Source organism: Triturus cristatus, chromosome 5_1 (assembly GCF_964204655.1).
Source record: "Triturus cristatus chromosome 5_1, aTriCri1.1, whole genome shotgun sequence".
In the NCBI taxonomy this organism is placed as follows: domain Eukaryota; kingdom Metazoa; phylum Chordata; class Amphibia; order Caudata; family Salamandridae; genus Triturus; species Triturus cristatus.
This window is the reverse complement of record NC_140587.1, coordinates 329,851,785-329,874,446: the sequence shown is the minus strand read 5'-3', so window position 1 is coordinate 329,874,446 and position 22,662 is coordinate 329,851,785. Positions and strand designations below refer to the sequence as shown.

At 44.3% G+C, this 22,662-nt stretch overlaps 1 protein-coding gene across 1 annotated transcript in view; it reads right to left on the bottom strand.

Annotated features, from left to right (window-relative positions):
- EIF3H (eukaryotic translation initiation factor 3 subunit H) overlaps nt 1-22,662 on the bottom strand; it is a 359,943-nt gene that overhangs the window by 26,542 nt on the left and 310,739 nt on the right. Inside the window, exon 6 of the mRNA XM_085605071.1 lies at nt 17,036-17,156. Within this exon, the coding sequence (XP_085461197.1) occupies nt 17,036-17,156 (121 nt within the window). The remainder of the gene's footprint in view (nt 1-17,035; nt 17,157-22,662) is intronic.

Genomic DNA, 22,662 nt, shown 5'->3' with positions numbered 1-22,662 from the left:
GGCTGTCTGACATTCCTGCGGGAGACAGTCAACAACACTACTAGGCACAGTCGCTGCTTGCGGCCAGTGGGGAGTTGCTGCCCGTCGCCATCCGTGTTCTGAGTCAGATCGGTGAGATTTGCATTTCTATATAACGAGCACGCAACACCAACAGATCGACTCTTCTTGAATCACAGACTAAACCTGAATCAGACCTTATCACATGTGTGACCACTTTCACCTCAGAGTCGAATATGTTAAAAAGGGTCATCAACAAACACTGGCGAATACTAGACTCGGGCGAATTGTCCCTACAAAAACCGAGATTTGCTTTCAAACGCACAGCCAACCTCAAGGATCTCCTCATTAACACCAGACCTAAAAAATCAGCCCCTGCAGTCCCCACCACCCTATGGAACTTACCTCCGGTTAGCGGGAATTACCCCTGTGGTCAATGCGTGGTTTGCCCACTAACCCGAGCTACAAAAACAGTTCAACTCACTACCAACTGGATCTGGACCCAGAAAAAACACACGAACTGTAACACACGTAACTGTATTTACCTCATTACGTGTCCCTGTTCCTTACAATACATTGGGATGACCACACGCCCTGTAAAAACAAGAGTAACTGAACACAGAAGTAACGTGCGTTGTAAAAAACCTATTACCAAAATGTGTTCACACTATGCGGAACATAATCACACGCCAAATGACCTAAACTGGACTATTCTAGAGGCCTTCCCTACCATCACAAAAGAAGCCCTGTTTAGGAAAGAACAATGCTGGGTGTTCAAGTTGGGGTCACACTCAAGGGGTTTGAATGATGACATACCTTGGGCTTGACTGAATCAAAAAGTCTAGCCCATCTATGCCAATCTAGTACGATGTCAACTTTAACTCCTTAGAGTCTCCTTCTGACATTTCACTTTACAGCTGATATGGTCTGCTAGTTTTATCGAGCACATCCGGTTGTGCCCCCTTATGGTTTTTCCACCATCCACCTTGGAAATATCACGAGTTGCAATATATATATATATTTTTTAAAATTTCACCGAATCACAATATCACCACCATAGGCAAGCTGTTTACCCTACACGTAATAAAGATTACACTTCTCCCTTTCCAATTTGATTAACATCACACTGTTCATATCCAACCTAATCCTTTCCCTGTTACAATATGGCTGCCACGATCAAAAAACTCTGGTCACAACCTCTTCCCGGATGTGATCTGATAGAAGCGCCAAGATAGCCCTATCCAAAATGGCCGCCACGTTCAGGGACGTTTTTCTACGGCGCTACTTAAGGATATCCCCCGGAAGTTTTCCCTACGGGGCCCAGAGCGAGGGTAAGACACCGGCAAGTTGCTCGTCTACCTCCGTGAGTATTCTATCGGTTGCCTGGATATAGACGGTAAGCTTATTCGCCGCTCAGTTCTTGTGACCGGTTTGGTGTAATCTGACCCCCTTGTTCCTTTTCCTTATTTGTTTTCATAGACACCGGAGCAACTAATGTGCTCTGTTCTTTCCCCGTCAGCCGGAACTAGGTCACGAGGGGTGAGTCTTCACCGTGTGCCCGGCGCGTTATACCTCTGACACCAGCACGTCTAGTTGCATGCTTTCTTGTCAGTTACAAACAATTCACTTTTAGTCTCCTCGTCTTTCTCCTCAAAGGCTGGCTGTATTTAGCCCCCTTTTTTTTCTAATAGTCAGTGTTTTTCCGGTTTCGGTCTACCACGACCCGTTTAATTATGTCAATTATTTATTTTTTGTCAACACACATGTGCATTGTGACGAACGTTTATAGAGAATCTCACCAACAATCACGACTGATCAGATGAATATATTTGGTTCCTCAACTGAGTCACATGAGATCGCCTATTTTCCGTTCACGTTGCACTGGGTCGCCTGCCAAGCAACCACTCCTGGCACCCGGTCATTGATATAGTCACGCCGCACCGACTTTGTCCACCTTCACCCACTGGCCGGACTTCGAGCTTATACAGTGAATTCACTTTTAAACATCCCTTGTGTGCTTTTCACCGTATCACCCTCCAGTACATGTATTGTATGCCTCTAGGCTGGTCTAACCGCTGGTTATGTTTCCCTTTCTCCACTTCTTGTTTTTATTCCCCTTATCTTCCTTCTCCCACAGGTCTCTCTACATCCCAGTACCAGTTCCTATTTAATTACCCCCTACCGTTTCTAGCAACTAGTGCTAAACGGTAGTGCACTCACCTCACACTTTCAATTTGGTCCTGACGAAGTGCCATTGACCCCTTCTGGGTCACCTAGGGCACGAAACATGTTGACCACACCCACGCTTGATTAGCCCTTATGGAACATCATTCCTACACAGGGCTTCTACATAATTTTAATAAGGCTGGAGCTACCTCAATAATTAAAACTTGAATTAAGTAGGACGGCTCTGAACCTTTTTTACTTGCCTCACTCCTTGTAAACTACCCAGCCCTCACACCCACACGCACCCATACGGCTTCTTCAAAAGATCCCCGAAAAAGAGCCCCGGTTTCGGGAGCCCGTCAGGCATTGCAGCGCCGGCCTGACGAGGGGGCAAATGCCCAAATGATGAAGCATGACATCCCTTGGGGTGTGTGAGGGCATTTTGAAGAAAGACCTGTTCTTCCCCTTTCCCCCCGTCCTAGTCAGTAACCCTTAGGAACTGCTCATTCCTTATACAATACTTCCTTGGTGCCTACGAGCAGGACCTTACAAACTTGGCTCCGTGTCCCTCTTTAGTTAAAAAAAAAAAATCTATAAAACAAACTCACATTAGAAAGTCCTGCAGGACCAAACAGGCAAAATGACCATCCCAACAAGACTTGAATGTCCAGGCAGTGGTGCTTGGTGAACGTGTGCAGAGAAGTCCACGCTGCTGCATGACAGATATCTAGGTCCGGAACTACGTGTGCTCATGCAGTGGTCGCAGCCTTAGCTCGGGTATAATGAGCATGCAAATCCTCAGGGGGTTGCTTGTTGGCCAGTGCTCAGTAGATTTTAATGAAGAGCACGATCCACTGAGAGATGGTCCCTTTCTGCACAGCCTTCCCCTTCCTAGCTCCTACATAACCCACGAAGAGTTGGTCATCTACCTAGAAAGCTTCTGTGCGGAAAAGGTAAAAAGACAACACACATTTTGGGTCCCGACGATGGAGTCACTACTCTTCCTTGAAGGGATGCAGAGGAGCATAAAAGAAAGATAGGGTGATGGACTGGTTTAAATGAAAGGGAGTGACAACCTTCAGCAGACAGGAAGCTCTAGTGATAAGAACTAGCTTGCCTGGTTAGGGATGGAGGCTTAGAGGACAAGTCCAGGAGCTCACTGACCCTCCAGGTAGATGTTATCACCTCTAGGAAGGCAGTCTTGATGGTATGGAGTCTGAGAGGTCAGTTGTGTACTGACTCAAAGGGAGCGCACATCAAAAATGTACATACAAGATTGAGGTCCCACTGAGGCATGATAAAAGGGTGAAGGTGGAAACAAATGTTGGAAACATTTCAAAAACCTATTCCCTACAGGGGATTTGAAGAGGGATGGCTGATCAGGCAAACGCAGGAAGGCGGAGATGGGAGAAAGATAGCCCTTTGAGGTACCTAAAGCAGAGCCCTCCTGGCAAAGAGAGACTTAGCAGAAGGACCTGAGAAAGGGAACCAGAAAGAGGGTCAACCTGCTTTTCTACATACCATGCCACAAGGTGCTCCAGCAGCAGGCGTATACTGCCTTGGTTGAGGGATGCCTGACGGTCAAGATAGAATTGCAGACTTCAGAAGGAAGGTCGAAAGCCAACAACAATCGCTGAACAATCTCCACGCATGAAGGCGGAGCATTGACAGGTTCTGTTGAACCCTCCCCTGCTTCTACAACAAAAAATAGAACAGTGTGTAGCTGCTAGTCCTCATTTAAATAAAAAAAGCTGAGAAAGGGGGCAGAAGTAGCAAGGTGAGAGTGGAAAGGGCAAGGGGTGGGAGAGTACCAGAAGAATGGGGAAGTTGAAAAAGCAGGCCGAAAGGTGGCTGGAGAACAGCAGTTCGCACAGAGACAGTGTGTGTTGGTGAAAGACAGGTGAGAAAATACTCCCTCTGTAATGTAAGAACTCAATAGGACACGGCAGGATACAGAAACAGCGGATACAATACGTGAGAGAAAGAATCTCTGTAGGCTGGCCTAAAGTCAATGTTTCAGGCAAATGGATGGAACACCACCACAAAAAGTTGATGTTTGAAGTAGGTTTAAGTATTAGACACACTAGGTCAATAAAAAGCAGTCTTGAGTTGAAAAATGTAAAAGCACACATGAAAAAGGCCTTCCTATGAAGGAAATAATTAAAATAATTACTTGGTAAAGATTACAATGAGAAGGGATAGCAGAGAAAGTATTTACTCCTTATCTGCACTTCCAAAAACGTTTCTTGAATTTGAATATATTTAATGTGTGGTGCTCAAGGAGCAATGAAAACTACTGTGTTAAGTCAATTACAAGACCAAAGGTTAGGTGCAGAGGTGGTCAGACAAGGACTTGAAAGAGTATCAAAACAGTACTTACATGAGCAAGCACCCATTTTCGGCAAACAAAAGATCAATTAAGTCATTCAGATACTACAGCAACCATCACAGCAATGTTTCACACACCAAGTAACTGTCCATACCAATTTGTACCAGGATTATATTTTAAAATCCTCTTCTTCTGTCAAAACCTAGTATTAAAATGAATAATCTGAACTGTACTCGGCTCCCCATCTTCTACTCTAAAAATCAGCTGGCTAACTCGACCGAAAAGGCACAATGCTAGTAGTTTCTGAAAAAACAGCTTAGTATTTTAAAAACAATTTTTTAAAACCACGGGTACTTCAAGCACTCCCGCCTGCTACCCAAGTGGTTATTGAGGTGTGGAAGGGCTCTCTGCGCAGGATGGGATAGTGGGGTCGATTGACGAGAGAGATGCCCCATGGCAGAATGGTCTTCTACCCCTGCTGTCCACCTTGCTGGGATTTCAAGGTTAGGACGCCATCGGCATCTGTACTGTGGCCGTTCTCATGCGAGGCACTACCCTGAAATCCTTCCACGAGCTTAGAGAGGAATTCAATATGCCGCATATCCAATTATATAAATATTTACAATTCCGCCACGCTCTGTCCTCATACATTATGCACTTGGACTCCCTGCCGGAGGTTAACCCAATTGAGGATAAGGTATTCATGGGCGACCTGGGAGACCCTAAGTTATCAAAGATCTATCAATCCATAGTGACTAATCTTCCAACCACGCTAGACTCCCTCAGAGAAAAATGGCAGACAGAGGTGGGTCCCCTTGAGAACGACGATTGTACAGAAGCATTAGTATCCCCACAGGCAGTGCTTAATTTGTAAAATATTAAGTGCCAGGGCTCTGACCAGGAGGCCACTGCAGCTTGCACCACCCATTGCCCTTCTCATCGCTGCCAAAACAGCTACTAACCATCTCTCTCGCATGTAAATGCCACAGCTCAGATTATTCCAGGTCCCCAGAGCTAAAGGAATGGCTGGAGAGGCAGGTATTAGCAATTTAAAAGTATATTGTATTTCTAAACTACAGTTCTGCTCATCTCTAAATTGATGAGCCGCGCCACCATGTGGTGGACTGTTCTAAGTATGGTGTTGACAATTAGGTGCCGGTGCCGAGCACCGGAAACAAATTAAGTGATGGTACTTAGCACCGGAAAGCCCTGGCTCAAATTAAGCACTGCCCACAGGGCGCTGCAATAGACTCACGCTTACGAATTATTCAATTTAAATGTATACATCGCGCCTATTTTACCAGCCACAGACTATGGAGAGAGAGGCTGATACCTTCCCCTACGTTTCTCCGTTGCGGCGATGGCACCTTCATCGACAGTGTGGCACTGCACTCACTAGATTTTGGCTAGTTGTCACAACCTGCCTGTCTGAAGTATTGGGCTGGGTTATACCCCCTCGCCAAAACTTGTTTTACTACATACCACGAAAGACTTAGGGGGGAAACAGATACAAAAGACATCTGCTGCTCTGGGGTCTTAATCTGGCCAAGAGAGACAGAGCGAAGGCGTGGAAGGCCCAGGCTCCACCTGGGTTGGGTGCCTGGAACGCAGGTCTCTATTGGTGTATGGTCCAAGAGCAACCTATATTCAATGCATGGGGCTGCCCACAGAAACACCCGAAAATCTGGAAACTCTGGGCAGATTATAGAGGCCTAATTTTTGGAACACTCCGCACCAACTATAGACACAGAAACATTGTGATAATGAGAAATGTGTAATGAGAATGTTAACGTTGACCAAACCATGTGTAGGAAGACTTGAAAGCGATGGCTGGATTATTAATATGTTCATGGCACAGAAAGTTATACGGTTCAGAGCCGATGTTTTTAGGCTCGCTATGTTTTCATTATGTTATTTTAAATGCTGTTTTATTATATTGAAAGTTATCAGACTTGCTGCTGTATACCTGGCTATTATACCCTGGAACAATTTTGTAAAAAATGAAGCAGTTTTGCCAGCAGACCAAATAAAAATGTGTTTTGAAAAAAAAAAACATTTTTCTATGTGCAAGTTTAGGTACAGCGGACAACAATACCTTAGCCTCACGTGTAGTCATGGTAAATGTGTACCTTTCAGGCCATGAGAAAGAAGGTTAAACATCCATATCTAAATATGAGTACATGGGAAATATTCATTTATCTACATTCCTAAAATCATTTGCTTCCTGGCAGTTGGTCTATTATTTCGATTGAAAGTGCTTGCTCTTAATCACAATTGCTGAGCTTTCAACTGCTGCCAAGGACGCCAGCCATTCCTACAATGAGCCACTATAAAAATCATTAACGTTAGTAAATAAATGGGGCCTGAAACCTGCCATCACCTGCATTCACGCTTTTCTGAAATCAAACACTTGTATACTTCTGCCGAAGGCACTAGCTATTAACCTTGATGTTATTAAACTTCTTTGTGCTCAATTGTGTGCATTACGATTTCTACTTATATTTTTAGACCAAATGCAGTTTTTCTAGGGTTATATCATAACCAGATGCTTTAAAAACAATTCTCAGGAATGGCAGGATTCACACTGAATTTCCATTTATAGGTCTAAAGTAATTCTATTATCAATGGTTCTAAGCCAAATCGAGGCTTAAGAGAACACTGCAACAAGCGACTAATAATGGATACCTGTAAACACAGGATACGAACGACAGGTTCTAGTCACATCTACGTCTAGAAGTTTACAAGCATCAGCAAACGGCATTCTGTCATATACTGGTTGATTACCGTTACTTTGAAATGTCCAAATGTGGGCTTTATAGTGTTCTGGGCAGCTTTGAATGGGCCTTACTGCACATACTAGAGGTATCTGGATGTGCAATGCCATACGGCTCGTAGAGGCGGGCAGACATGGGAGAATCAATAGGTTAGCATGCAAGAAACATACTATTGCAATTGAGTCTATAGTTGCTGGGGTGGGGCGTTATGAAGTCCAGCGCAGCGAAGCATGCTGTTGAGAGCAACACAATCCCAGATGTTGAGCATGTGGATTGGAGGTGACTGTATTCTTGAAGGTGCGGTGAAGCAGAGAGTGGGAGATCGAAGGGGAAAGCGACAGTGGGATGGTCTTTGAAGTTGTGGTAAATGTGAAAAAATCGAAATACCTTGTGAGAATTGGGGTAAGCTTGCTTTTACAGGTGAAAAAGCAATACATGTAGTGTGCACCTTGGGGGATCAAATCAAAGAGGTCCTTGTGCTAGGGAGCAAAGTTGATCAATAAGCCTCTGGGTGTTTGGTAAGGGTCATAACTATGGTCTCTTGGAATCTGTATGTGTTTAGGGAGATGCAATGGAGAAATGCAAAGGTTTTATTCTAAGCAGCTATTTTATTTTTTTAGCCAATTCTACTTCTAACTGGTTTACTTTAAAGCTCTCCATGCCTCCTGTCAAGGTTTGTAAGCAGATGATTAAAGATAACAGATCAATAATGCGTATGGCACAAATCATTTTGGGGACTGGATTTCAAGGCTGAAAACAGAATAAGGCTTCTTCTGTGCCGGAGCTGGGGAACACCCTGCTGGCACCATGCTAGTAAAGCAGCACCGCTGAGGCACTTCTTATGGACTCTGCCCCTACTTGCAACAATGCCAATCACCTGGGGGCTGCTCCATTGAAAAAGGCCTTGCAGCAGGCCCAAAGCTGTACGCTAAGTACCAGGCTTGCTAAACAGCCCAGAAGACCGCGCAGCCAGATGATAGCAGGATGAAGAGTCAGAACAGGAGCAAGCAGAGGAGATAGACCAGATGTTATAAAAAAATATATATCAATGGTTCTTAGGGTCGGAGTGCACCCACAATCGATGTGTGCTTGGAGGAGAGAAAGAATATGCAAGATGTATGCGTTCCTGACAGAGGTCGAAGTGGTCAGGATATATGGGACACAACGTGTCCATACTTTAACAAAAACACTTCCTCTACTTTTTTTTTTTTTTTTTTTTTTTAAGACAACCGTCCCGGACAGTTGAGATGCTTCAGCTGAAGTGGAAGGGAAGGAGCCCTTATGCTAGGAAACGGAGGGAAGAGGGACAGACATCTAAACAAGAAACTAGCCTCCTTGCCAATGTCCCTTCTGTGTGAAAGAAATTTAAAAGTGCAACTGGTTTATCTGAAAATGTAAAGGCTGCTTCGAAGCTGGTATTGCCTTTTACTGATGGAGTAACTTGATGCTTTGTTAAGACAAAGATTATTCATCTTTGAGAGGTATTGTAAGTGTGTTATTAGTTGAGCTGTGGAGTGTGTGCTTTTAATGAACAGTTATAAAATAATGTTCCCACTAGGTACAATATGCCCATTATGAAAATACATATTTTGCAAGCACTTTTTAAAATCTTAAACCTAAATGTTGTTGTGCACTTTGTGGTAGCGTATCTTATACTGTATGAAAGGCAAGTTTAAAACAATGGCTTACATATTCATAGTGTTTTCTGTCGACAGGATTCAATTTTGTGTCACTCTGGTTACACATATAGACCTCTGAAGTGATCGCATATACCTTTAGAGGTTTAATGACGCAATATAATACATTTCTCAATGGTTAGTTTAACTGGCATTCATTTTTCTTTTAACGTGTGCATTATTTTCATGAATTTACCTGTAGATGAAAGATCATCACAATAGTTAAAAACTATTTTGGGTTTTTTAGCCACGCAATTGACCTCGCCTCCACCTACCACCGTTCCTACACTTCTTTCCATGCATATCAACAACTGCTGTTTATTGGAAATCCTCAACCTGGGTGTTAGTTTTGTCAACAGACGCAGTGACTGAGCCCTAGCAATTTAGATATCTGGTGCGGCTTCCCAATCTCTCTATGAAGGCCATCACTGCGTTGATTGGGTGTCCATCCTCTCAAGAATGGTGGTAACTTGTGGAAAATTATAGGCAATGGTGGCATGTTGGGTGGGCATTGCTGGGATTATGCTGGCCATGGCAAAATAGTGGAACATTTTGGCTATATTGTGGGCATAATGGTGGTGGAAATCTTGACCATATAATGTGGATAACTAGCACGTGAACATAAAAGGCGGAATCTGCACATGTACGGCAACTGGGGAGAAAGCAATTAAGGAGTGACACACTGACTGATGCTTGGAAACCAAACACTGTTTTAATTTAAAGCTGGTATGTCAGAACAAAAACAATGTGTTTTAGGACAATGACATGCTCTTTTCTGGGGCAATTTTAGTTTAGCTTATAAAACATAAGACTGGTATTTGACAACAAAATGCATATATTTTACAATTACAATCGAATTATACACTTGTAGTCCTAGTAATTTTGAATTGAATCTGGGAAGTATATCACAGGCTTCCTGATGGATACATCTGCCAATGGATTCCTCACCTTGTGAATATCCCCTGCGCCAGCAACATTCGGAAACTTTTGTAGCAGTCCACACCGATTAGGTCGAAGACGACGTCACAGAGGTACGACCCCGCTCGCGACTCCGCTGACGTCACCGGCTCCATAAGAAGACCTCGTCGGCGTGATGACGTCAGTTCCCTTTTTTCCGCGCCGTCGACGCCAACGGATTTCGGGAATCTCTATCTGTAGCTTCACTGTTACTTTGTGTTTCTACTGGATTTCTCTGTCCTTTTTGTTTTGTGAAATTGTCAACAAATAAGTCGGGGTTCAAGCCCTGTCGCGAATGTGGAAAGCATATGTCCATCACGGATCCACATGACGACTGTGTATGGTGCCTATCTTCGGACCATGATGTGGATGGATGCTCTTGCTGTCGCAAGACCAGCTCCAAGGCTCTCAAGGAGAGAGAAGCGAAGCTTTTCATCGCGAGGATGAAAAAAGAGAAGAGAGGTAGGAGAAAATCAAGAACGAGGTCAAGATTGACGTCGAGATCGAGGTCACCGTCGAAGTCGACTTCGGGGCATGCTTCAAGACCTAAGAAGCACAAAAAAAAGACAAGACATTCTTCTCGATGTCACTCGGACAAGAGTATGGCTCCGAAGTCATCTTCTCGACGCCGTAAGGACTCTGTATCTCCCTCGCCCGTTCCGGATTCACCGGTTGGCCCTTCTTCAACAGTGGCTTCACCGGTTCATTCTCCGGCTCCGGCTTCCTCTCCGGCACCGGTTCCATCTCCGGCTCCGGCCGAGGAGCTTCCAGTACCGGGTGAGCCTTCGACCCCACAAATTCCACCGTCGGCACCGGTTGGCCCGAGTCCGGTGATGCCTGATCAGTACCCTGCGTTCCCTGGACCAGGTCAGGACCCCACGCATTATCTAAATGCAATGTACGGGGTATTTTCAAGAGCCATGTACTCCACTGGTGCACCTTCGGGTCCGATGGGTCCAATGGCCTTCAGTTTGGGGGTGCCTCAAGCCTATCCACAGGCCCCCTTCATGCCATTCTTTCCGGCGACGCCGTCTTGGCATCTACCGGCGCCGAGGACATCGACGCCGCTCCCTTCTTCACCGGCGCCAGCTCGTCCTCGTTCGACGCCGGCTGCTCCTATGGATCCACATTCGACGCCGGCATCGGCGCCGTCGGACTCGAACACTGCGCCGCCGACGCCGGTTGTAAGAGTCCGGTCTAGGAGGGAGGCTCAAAGGGTGCTTGATGAGTAAAGGTACCTTTTGGAAGAGGCAGAAGAAGGAGAGCTTGTGGAGTCTGATGAGGTTTTTGAAGAGCTAAAGGAGGCTAGTGGTTTGGATTGATCTCCTGAATGGGAAATTACTCCACCTTCTGATGAACCCTCAAAGGATGTGGCACCATATCATGCAGTCATAAGGATGGCAGCTGAGCTGTTAGATCTGCAGTTGCCTTCTACTGAATTCAAGTCGAACATTTTGACAGAGGTGCTGCATTCTACCACTACTGTTTCAGAACCCTTGTTGCCCTTTAATGAGGCCATCATAGATCCTGTGATGGAAGTGTGGCGTAAGCATTTTTCTGCTCCCGCAGTTTCGAAAACAGTTGCCAGGAGGTATAGGGCAGCTCCGGGGGACCCTGAGTTTTTAACTTCTCACCCGTCGCCTGAGAGCCTGGTGGTTCAGGCTGCTTGTTCAGGGAAATCTAAAGGTGCTTTTCCCCAGGTTCCAAGTGACAGAGAGGCCAAGAAATTAGATCAAGCGGCCAAAAAGGTTTTTTTCATCGGCCAGCATGGCTCTTAAGTCTACGAATGCCACTTGCCTTTTGGGACGCTATATTCATGCGCTCATGGATTCTGCAAAGAAATTATCTCCAAAACTATCAAAGGAGGATAGGGTTGGTTTTAATGAGGTCCTGGCGGATGCCCAGGCGGCAGCGCGTCAGGTTTTCTGGACACAGCTGACTCAGTAGCAAGAGTCATGGGGTCTTCTGTTGCCACTAGGAGGAGTGCGTGGCTCAAGTCTTCAGAGTTTTCCCCTGATGTACAATCAACACTGTTTGACTTGCCTTTTGATGGCTCCGGACTCTTTGGCAAAAAGGCAGATTCTGCACTTGAGCGTTTTAAAGAAAGCAAGGCTACGGCTAAGTCTTTGGGTCTTCAATCCCAGTCAAGGGGATCGTTTAAAAGATATAGGGGTTTCGGAAGGGCAACCTTTCGTTCCTACAGGCAGACCCAGCAGCAACAGCAGCAGAGCTCTCTGTATAGGGGATACAGAGGCAGAATCAGGGGTCACACACGTGGCCGTCAGCTCTCCTCCTCTTCCTCTTCCTCAGCCCCTCCTACCACCGCAAAGCAGGCCTAGATCAGCCATTCTGGATCATGCTGGTCCTGTGGGGGACCGGCTTACCCATTTTCTACAAGATTGGGAATATGTTACTACAGATCTTTGGGTTCTAGATCTTGTAGAAATGGGTACGCCTTTCCCTTTCGGGAATTCCCTCCAAATTACCCTCCTTGTCAAGGGGCTTTCTCAGAGAACCACCGTCTTCTCCTACAGGAGGAAGTCCTGAAGTTACTACAGAAAGGTGCGATAGAGGTGGTTCCAGAGCAGGAAAGGGGTCAGGGATGCTACTCCCGGTATTTCCTGATTCCGAAGGAGGACGGCAGATTGCGTCCGATATTGGACCTCAGGATCTTGAATCTTTATCTGAAGCAAGAGAAGTTCAAGATGCTCACCCTTGCACAGGTTCTTCAGGCGCTGAATCAGGAGGACTGGATGGTGTTGATCGACTTGCAGGATGCGTATTTCCACATCCCCATCCTGAAGTCACACAGGAAGTATCTCCGGTTTACGGTAGGATCGCAACATTATCAGTTTGTGGTCCTTCCGTTTGGTCTTACTACTGCACCCAGAGTCTTCACGAAGGTGATGGCAGTGGTGGCAGCCCATCTCAGAAGGTCGGGGATTTCAGTTGTCCCCTATCTGGACGACTGGCTGATCAAAGCGGAGTTGCCGGAGAAGGTGCTACATCATCTGCAGGATACAACTCAGCGGTTGTACAAATTGGGATTCTCGATAAACGTGCCCAAAGCTCACCTGGTGCCCTCTCAGCGCAACCTGTTCATAGGTGCGGTACTGGACACTTCTGTGTGTCGAGCATTCCCTCCTCCTCAAAGGATTCTCGACATACAGGAAATGATTCCTTTATTTTACAATGGAGCGGTCGTTCCAGTCCTGAAGGTCCTTCGCCTGCTCGGTCTGTTTGCTTCCTGCCTTTTGTTGGTCAACCATGCACGCTGGCACATGAGGGCGCTCCAGTGGTGCCTCCGCAGGCAGTGGTATCAGCACAAAGGAGATCTCAGGGAGTCTGTGAGGATCTCCAGAGAAGCTGCAGCGGATCTGTCTTGGTGGAGCGTGGAGGGCAATCGGTCGCAAGGAAAGCCCTTCCCATCTACCTCTATCGGTGGCCACAGTAATAACGGATGCATCCACTTTAGGGTGGGGTGCTCATCTGGGGAATCTGGAGATCAAGGGTCTTTGGTCTCCAGAGGAAAGGTTGCTTCACATCAACCTTCTGGAATTGCGGGCGATACGTTTGGCGCTCAAGGCCTTCCTCCCATCCCTTCGCGGTCAGTCGGTTCAAGTCCTGATGGACAACACTACCGCGATGTGGTATGTCAACAAGCAGGGAGGAGTGGGGTCTCATTGTCTCTGCAGAGAGGCTTTGCGTCTCTGGTCCTGGGCTCAGGATCATCAGATTTGTCTGATGGCAAATCATCTGGCCAGGGTTCTGAACGTATGTGCAGACAGTCTCAGTCGGCAGTTCTCCACCGACCACGAGTGGAGGCTTCATCGGGAGGTGGTTCGTCACGTCTTTCGGATGTGGGGAACCCCTCGGGTGGACCTGTTTGCCACTCACGAGAACGCCCGTCATTCTGCAGTCTCCAGTATCCGATGCAGGGAGCGTTGGGGGACGCGTTTCAGTTGAGTTGGGGCTCACAACTCTTTTTACGTGTTTCCTCCCATACCCTTGATTCCTCGGGTTCTGAGGAAGATTCGCCAAGACCGGGCCCAAGTCATATTGATCGCCCCGGATTGGCCAAGAAGGGTGTGGTACACAGATCTTCTCCATCTCTCCACATGCCCTCCGCTCCGTCTCCCTCTGAGGGCAGACCTCCTCTCGCAGTCGGAGGGGCAGGTTCTACACCCCCACCTCCAGAGCTTACACCTTCATGCCTGGAGATTGAACGGGGCAACCTGAATTCTTTTTCTCTCCCGCCTGATGTGGTAGATGTAATTTTGTCTGCCAGACGTCATTCCACCAAATCTATCTATTCCTATAGGTGGTCTAAATTTTTACTCTGGTGTGGAGAGAAGTCAGTTGATCCTTTGAGGGCTCGCTTATCTGACATTCTGCAGTTTGCCCTTTCTCTTGCTCAGCAAGGATTTGCTGTGGCTACTGTTAAGGGATACTTATCGTATTTGTCGGCTTTCCTTTGCTTGCCGGATCCGCCGTCATTGTTCAAATCACCTATTGTTCTACGATTTCTTAAGGGCCTTACAAACAGGTTTCCTCCTACTCCCTTTATTGTGCCTCAATGGGACTTAAACCTGGTCTTAACTTATCTTATGGGTTCTCCCTTCGAGTCCTTACACAAGTGTCCTTTGAGACTGTTGTCTTTTAAGACGGTTTTTCTCATTCCAATCACCTCGGCAAGGAGGGTAAGTGAGCTTCAAGCTCGAAGTTCAAAACCCCCATTTTTGACCATTCATGCTGAAAAATGGTACTCCGGACCAGGGCTGCATTTCTGCCTAAAGTGGTAACTCCCTTCCATCTGGGGCAGTCCATTACCCTTCCTACCTTCTATGCTCCCCCTCACCCTTCCAAGGAGGAGGAGAGACTTCACCGCTTGGACCCTAAGAGGACGGTGAGCTTCTACCTTGACAGGACAAAAGACTTTCGAGTTGATGACCAGCTCTTCGTGGGCTTTGTTGGCTGCAGGAAAGGCAGAGCGGTGCACAAGCGCACCCTTTCCAGATGGATTGTCTTGTGCATCAAGATATGTTACTCTTTGGCTGGTAAGGAATCCTCCAGAGGGTTTAAGAGCCCATTCCACTAGAGCTAAGTCTTCCACTTCTGCTTTGTCTAGGGGTGTTCCTGTGGAGGACATTTGTAGGGTGGCAACTTGGGCCTCCCTCCACACTTTTGCAAAACATTGTTTAGACTCCGAGGTGAGGAGGGACGGACATTTTGCTCGTTCCGTCCTTCAGGACTTTCTGGTATAGATGGGTGGACACCCTCCTCCGGGAGTGGGGACTGCTGTGGGAATCTATTCACAAGGTGAGGAATCCACTGGCAGATGTATCCATCAGAAAAACAAGTTACTTACCTTCGGTAACGCTTTTTCTGGTGGATACAGTATCTGCCTGTGGATTACTCACTGACCCACCCACCTCCCCGTTGTCCACCCTTGTATACCTTCAGTATATGATGGTGTTTCAAAGTGTATTTGTTACTATCAAAAGGCATTGTGTTATTTCTTTTGCCTTTCTATTTGTTCTCCACACTGTGTGTGTTGCATTGTATATAGTGTACTGTGTATGCTGTGTATATATTGCTGTCAGTCAGTCCGTCCGTGTGCCTCGAAGGCACGGAAAAAAGGGCGGAACTGACGTCACCACGCCGACGAGGTCTTCTTATGGAGCCGGTGACATCAGCGGAGTCGCGAGCGGGGTCGTGCCTCTGTTACGTCGTCTTTGACCTCATCGGCGCGGACTGCTACAAAAGTTTGCGAATGTTGCAGGCGCAGGGGATATTCACAAGGTGAGGAATCCACAGGCAGATACTGTATCCACCAGAAAAAGCGTTACCGAAGGTAAGTAACTTGTTCATTTCGTAGTACTGGGCCCAACTCCGTTTGCCGTGGCAAGGCCCAACCCCATTCACCTAAATGTAGGGAAATCACTGGAAGCACCATTGTCACAGAAATTAGATGCTTCATGCTTAACTAAAGCCGTGGATATTCAAATGCATATATCTTTTGCAACAAAGCATAACTATACAAGCATACTAAAAGAGGACCAACCAATTCTTTCCGTGGGTCTGCATAAGATTCTGCTTTATTTTTAAACCAAAGCACACCCAAAATGGATCTATTGGCCAAAGATTCAGACATTGTTTACCTGGAGACAATGCACTGGACAGGTATCCCTGCATATTTTGTACAGGAGTGCAACTGTGATCTCAGATGTCTCTACTGTTCGACTAAATCAACATCCACTTTGGAACCACAAAAGAGTCATGTCACGTCTTCCTGCTACAGCATTGCTTCGCAGGCTATGTGTGTCTGATGAAGAAGCAGATGTCTGTTGCCACCCCCCCCCCCCCCCCCGTCAAGTACAATCAATAAAAGATCCAAATGTGCACCCCTAATTTTGACTTGCAATAACGATTCTAACTACTGATGTGATGAAATCTATCCTTATGTCCAGCATAGGATGCATTCCTCTAAATACAGCTCGGTTTTATGCTACTGTTTTGCCTGAATCATCAGTTTTCTGTGCTTTTGGCTTGCTTTTTTTGCAATTACGTATATGATTTTTGCGGCTTTTTTTCCTAAAACAAAAAGCTAGAATTGGTGAAATAGTTACGGCCAAGAGGTAGCTTCCATGTAGTAGAAAACTTCTGCTAACAAACAGCACAGAAGCGCTGGAAACACGCAATGAAGCTTCAAGACCCATAACTGCTGCATACCAAGGTCTACATCAGGGGAACACCGCGTCTTGGTAGAAAGCTTATAAACCTGTCCAGGCTTCCCAATTATTTACTTTTCGAGCATTCTTCTTACATTTTATTTTACCCTCTGCACCAAATGTGGGATACCAACAGGTGTTGATACATCTTTGGCTAAGTCTGGTGAAGATATGTTAAGGATTCCAAAAATATAAGTAATCAAACGGTAAACCTACAAGTTGAGAGCTGACCTGATGCTCTCGGTGGGAGGCTAACCGGACAGCAGCATATTGCATTTGCCTTTTCGTGTAGCCACATGAACCTATGATATTCACATAGCTATACGTAGACAATACTTCACTAAAAAGAATAGCATGTTTAGTCAAACATTAAATTGTCATTTTAAACGGCTTCATTTTACCAACCTGATGCTTCTGCTGCTGCTGTTTGCTGGAGTTCCTCAAATAGGTGTTAAACTTGACTATATCCTGGCTCATTTCATCCACTCTATCCATTAGCAGTTGCAAGCTTTTCTCCAGGTGATTACTAAAAAAAAAAAAAAGAAAGAAAAAAAAACACCATCCACAGGATGTTAGCATTTTCTTTCAAAACCACTGGATTGTCGTAAGAGACTTCGCCACCAGATCTCGGAGACTCCCGCTTAATTCAGAAAGACAGCACGTTTGGCTAACTCAGGCTATGCAAGGTCACACCCCCATGTTAAATGTTAATAAAACATTGTATTTGATCATTATTTACAATAATAAAACACCAGAGAAAAGTCGGAAAAAAATGTCAGCAAGACTGTTTCCTTGGCAAAAAATAAAGTAATGACTTTGCGTTCAGTACATTGCTTGCAAAATCTACAATTTTAACTTTAATACAAACTGTTTGATGTAATTGACCAAGGCTATCTAAACCACGTGAAAACAATATGTGATCAATTTTCAAACCTCATAATACATAGTTTGCATGTTAGGTCATTTTAAATCCCTTTACCCAAATTGAAACAAAACTCAATAAAAAGCAAAACCGCAAGGACCCATATTTTAAATGTGTACTGACTGCAATGTATATATACATATTTTCTCAGAAAAAACATTAAGATTAAAGTAACATTATAGTTAGGTTAATAGGTCAATGACAGCATTAACGTAATGAACTAAACAAAAAAAAAAACAAATTCACCAGTCATAATTAGCAAAGCTAATTTGAACTTGCGCCCCGCCATGCACTGTTTATGACCTCACATATTACATCACTCATGACCTTTTCTATGACATCATTTATGACATCACAGATGGCATCTCAATTGAAATCTTTGATGACATCATTCAATGAGTGTGCTTTATAATGTAGATAGTGGCGGGTATGTTTCTACCAAATTGTGTACAGTCAGAGTCCAGGAACTGGTGTTCACTAAATGGGTGTACTCCTAATGCACCATAGGTGTGTAATTGAACATGTTATAAATCTTTGTACTGTAGAGAAAATCTGTGTGCAGAGGAAAGTTGACGAGTTTTGTCCAGTATGTTCCACACATGTTTTTTGGTACTGCAGAAAAAGTTTCTAGAACGGCAAAGATTCTACGTACTACTTACCACGTATTGTAAGCAGCCTTGAGTTATTTGACAGAATTGTCTTAAAATGACAATTTCTATTTAACATAAAAGATTGTGCCTCAGGCACTAACCTAAGTAAATGTTCTTGTTTTGCTTCAGAAGATGGGCTATCTGTACGGTTTTCACCACAGATGGGGCTGAAGGCAGTTTGATCTTTAGCACCTTCAGATCCGGGTTATTTTAAGTGAACAGTCGATCCTTGGACAAGTGCTGCATAGAGTGTACACTCTAATTAGCAGATAATTTAAAACTCTGTGGTGTATTAATCATGAGAGTTTCACTGTCTGCAAACAGTGTGGTGCAAGAGTAAATTCTATCCATAAAGTAAACATAGTTAACAGTACCCACTTTTCTACTTATATCCACTTCATTTATCCATGTACGTTCAATGACTGTCGGAGGGTTGATACAGGTAAAGACAGTCCATAGTAGGCCATTAGGTATTTAGCAGGGCTTCAGTACCTGTAGGTTCTTGGTTTCCCTGAACACTTGTATACAGATTGAACACCGTGTGCAATATAGATTACCCTTTCGTCTTTGGTTCATAGTCAACATGAACTCTGTTACCCATTAAGAGCATGGTATAGGGTCAATGTTGCTCATAACACAAGTTTGCTTTACCTACGGGGGCCCCCCAATGACCCAGGGCCTTTTTTTTGTAAGGGGGTGGAGAGGCCGCACAGCTCCTCTCTCCGAGCCTTATTAGGTCCTGGGGACTTCATTTCCTCAGGGTTTTTCTTTTTTTAACTAAAAGGGAAGGGAGCCGTGTGTCCCCCTTCCCCGTGCCTTATTAGGCCCAGAGGTCCATGTCCCAGAGCTGTTGTATTTAATTAAAGGGGAGGGGGCCATGTGGCCACCTTCCTTCAGCCATGTTAGGCGCTGGGGACCCCTTCCCCCAAAGCCAAAACTAAAAACAAAGGGGAGAGGGGCCGCATGGAGGTTGAGTAGTGTCCCTGTGGACCCCCCTCATGGGGCCTAGGAGGACAGGGTATCCTGTCTCCTTTAATATTTTTTTCCAAATTTCAGGACAGGGAACCGAGCCCCTGAGTCCTGTAATGAGTGCCAGCAAAATCTTTCTGATGTTGCTGGCAGTCAGAGCACTCGCTCCTGCAGAAACCAATTGGCCCAAAGGGAAAAAGGCCATTTGGCCAATCAGAACGCTGTATATTTGAATTGCCGCTCCCACAAGTCTCTCGAGCCTCTCGCGGACCCAACCCTCCACAGATATACAATATTTTTGACCCTTACTTTCGAACAAAACAAAAAAACTAGTGAATGGATTTACACCCAATCACAAAAAAAGCGGACCAAGATCTAGCCCCCTGACAAATTTGGTGTAAATCCCTTAAGCAGTTTTTGCCTAAAGAATTCTATGGAAAATCCATGGGGTGTTTGCGTTTGGGACCCCCTTTTTTCCTCGGCCCCAGCATGACAGATCACCCTGCACTAACTAGTTAAAAAGTAGCACCTACTTGGAAAGTTTTGTGGAGATTCGTCAAACAGGATCAAAGTAATTAGCAGCACAAAAAACTCTACTCTTATGGAACTGGTAGCCTAACTATAGCTGCCCAGAGGCGACCGCCACAGATGGACAGGTAGGTTTGAATGAGGTCTGCACAATGTATGTCAACTTTTTTCTACATTTTGAGGTCATTCAAAATGGTGGTTTCTTTAACTGGATGTTTCAATAAAAGCTTAATGCTGTGTTTGTAATAGAAGTCACAGATATTAACCCTTACACTTTCAGGTTGTATGCGCATCTCGCTGACAAACCCAGGCAACTCACTGTGCGCATGCACGGCGTGCAGCGTTGGCTATATTTTCAAGCAAGCTCTGGAGCCTGAACTACGGTCCAGGATGGCACCTCATCGATCGGTTACGTGATACGGCAGAGTGGCCTACTACCGGATTAACAATATCTGTTTTTTTTCACCAAGTGTGGGACATCGCTTTTCCCACCTCCCAGGCATTGCATAGCTGTGGGCTCAAACGTAAGTGCGTACACCATGTGGAGTTTATCGTTTTGACCCATTCTAATTGAGTACAACTATACATCGCTTTGCACTGCAGCACCATTTGCAAGCATATTGAGCGTGGCTGCATATCGCATCTATAGGTGCATTCCATACTCCAGCACCAGAGCTACCAGTTCATCATTCTCTCCAGGTCGGATTATTTAGAATTTCTGACAAGGTTTCTTTACACACATGGCTACCTGATGAAGTCGTAACGCCGAAAAGCGCGTAGGACATGAAAAACTTCAGCCATGAAAAAAATATATTTACATTCATGAAACCATTGTGATAATTGATCCATTGTTACTCCACTGTTTCTTCGATGTTGTATCATTACCTGCATACAAACTGTACACATCATTTTTATAAAATATTTATGCAACAAGAGGTAGAGTATGAGTGCGTTAGCATGCCTGCATACCTGCATACCTAAAGTAGGGACCATGGTTTAACAATGTGCCAAGTATTGAACAATTATATTACACATATTGAGTAACTGTTTTTTATGATACATTGCTTTCAATTTTGCTCTAACAAAAAATATAACATTTAAAAATCATATTGGTATAAATAAACATATTTTTGATACCTTACCACATTTGGTTGTTCACATATTATTTTTGTATATCCATAGGTCCACTTTGCGATTGTATTTCCTAAATGTTTTTTCACACTTGTATTTAGACCCTGATTTAGGAAATATAGTCAGGGGTACCCCTATTTTTGCAAACATGTATGCACATCTTTGTCATAACTTTAAAAAAAAAAGTATTTAAGTTGTTTAAACACATGGTCTCTTTGTGCATTCAAACATACTATATTTTTATTTGGCACATTCAGGGCTAATTATTGATGCATATAATGGATGTTTTGTAATTTTATGTAATCGGTGTTTGTTTGTAGGAACATCTGTATTTTAAAGCATGTTGGAATTCTAATCAAGAATCTTAAACAAGAATTATAAATATAGGTTAACTGTCCTGAGGGAGGTGGTCTTAATTGTATCCACCCGAACAAAAAACAGGTCTATTTCTCGCTACACTGAATCTTAAAAATTCTTAATTTATATTGATGTAATTTCTGACGTGTGATTGAAAATGCCAAAAACATACGCATTTATCTGAATTTTAAATGGTGTATGAATATTAGCTGTCTATTTGTCTATGTTGTGTTTTACACTGCAAGTACAACTTTTATTCTAATGTGTTTACAATTGAATCTTTTCTAAAGTTATCTTTATTAAATTATATATTTTTGTATATTTGGTTGGTTTGTAAACTTTTTTGCATAGTCTGTACTTTTAGGGCTTTAGTTTCGGACTAGAGGAATGTTATGTGTTGGCAACCCCTCCACCAACATCTAGTTGTGGCACGAAAACAATGAAAGTTGCACCAATTTAAAAATATATATATTTTTTGTTTACAAATTTGCTTAAATATTTTGTTCTATTCCTCTAAGTGAAACACAAGTCCTGGAAAATTGACAAAGTAAATGCTGTCCTGCATGTCTTGAGACTGGAAATATAAAATGTGTTTGGGGTTTATTAGGGAATGTAGTCTGCATAATCAATTATGTAATATCAATGCAGATCACACAATGTTGGAAGAATTGCTGTTTATGGTGCAATGTTCATTTGATGACATATAGCTTTCTGTGCAAATCCTTCCTCTGTAATCCTGCCTCATGACAATCCCTTCATCATGTATAATCCAGAGTACACCTTTATCATGGTTACCCCATTTGCATGTGGAATCTGCTTCATCTTTAACTTCCTTTCCGTGTGTTTCAAATGTTACCTGATTTTACATGTACTCGTGCTTCACACCTATTCTTGCTTCATGAGTAGCACAGATTTATCTTTAAACCAAGTTTCATGTGCCCTCATACAATATTTAGAATTGTGCCCTATTTATTGCAACCACATGTTATGTGTAACCATGCTTTACGAGTAACCATACTGCAATCTTCATCCCAACTTCCGCAAACTTTTTGTTGCGTTTTGTCCTTCTTGTGAAACCAGGTTTAATCTTTCCCATATCCCACTAGCAACCTTTTTGTTATGGGTAATTCCTGTACATGCTTAATTTAATGAGGACCCTTTCTTTAAGGGTAACACTATACCGTGTGTACCCGTTCTGTATGGGAAACTGTCCACCACCTGAGCCTCTGGCTCCAAGAGGATCCTTTTTCACAACAAAAGCTTAATATGGACTCAGAACAGATAGGAAAAGGGACAGCGTTTAGAAAAACTAGAGTTGGGTGCAGCACTGTTAGCTACTGACTTTTCTGAATCATGAAAACAGATGGCACTGGGGCTTTTTGTGTGCTGCGGAATCTGTGGCTTTATGACTTGTTAATTTAAGCTCAATTGTTTTGCAGTTTGTCTGTGGCATGCACAGTGAGCTACCTAATTAG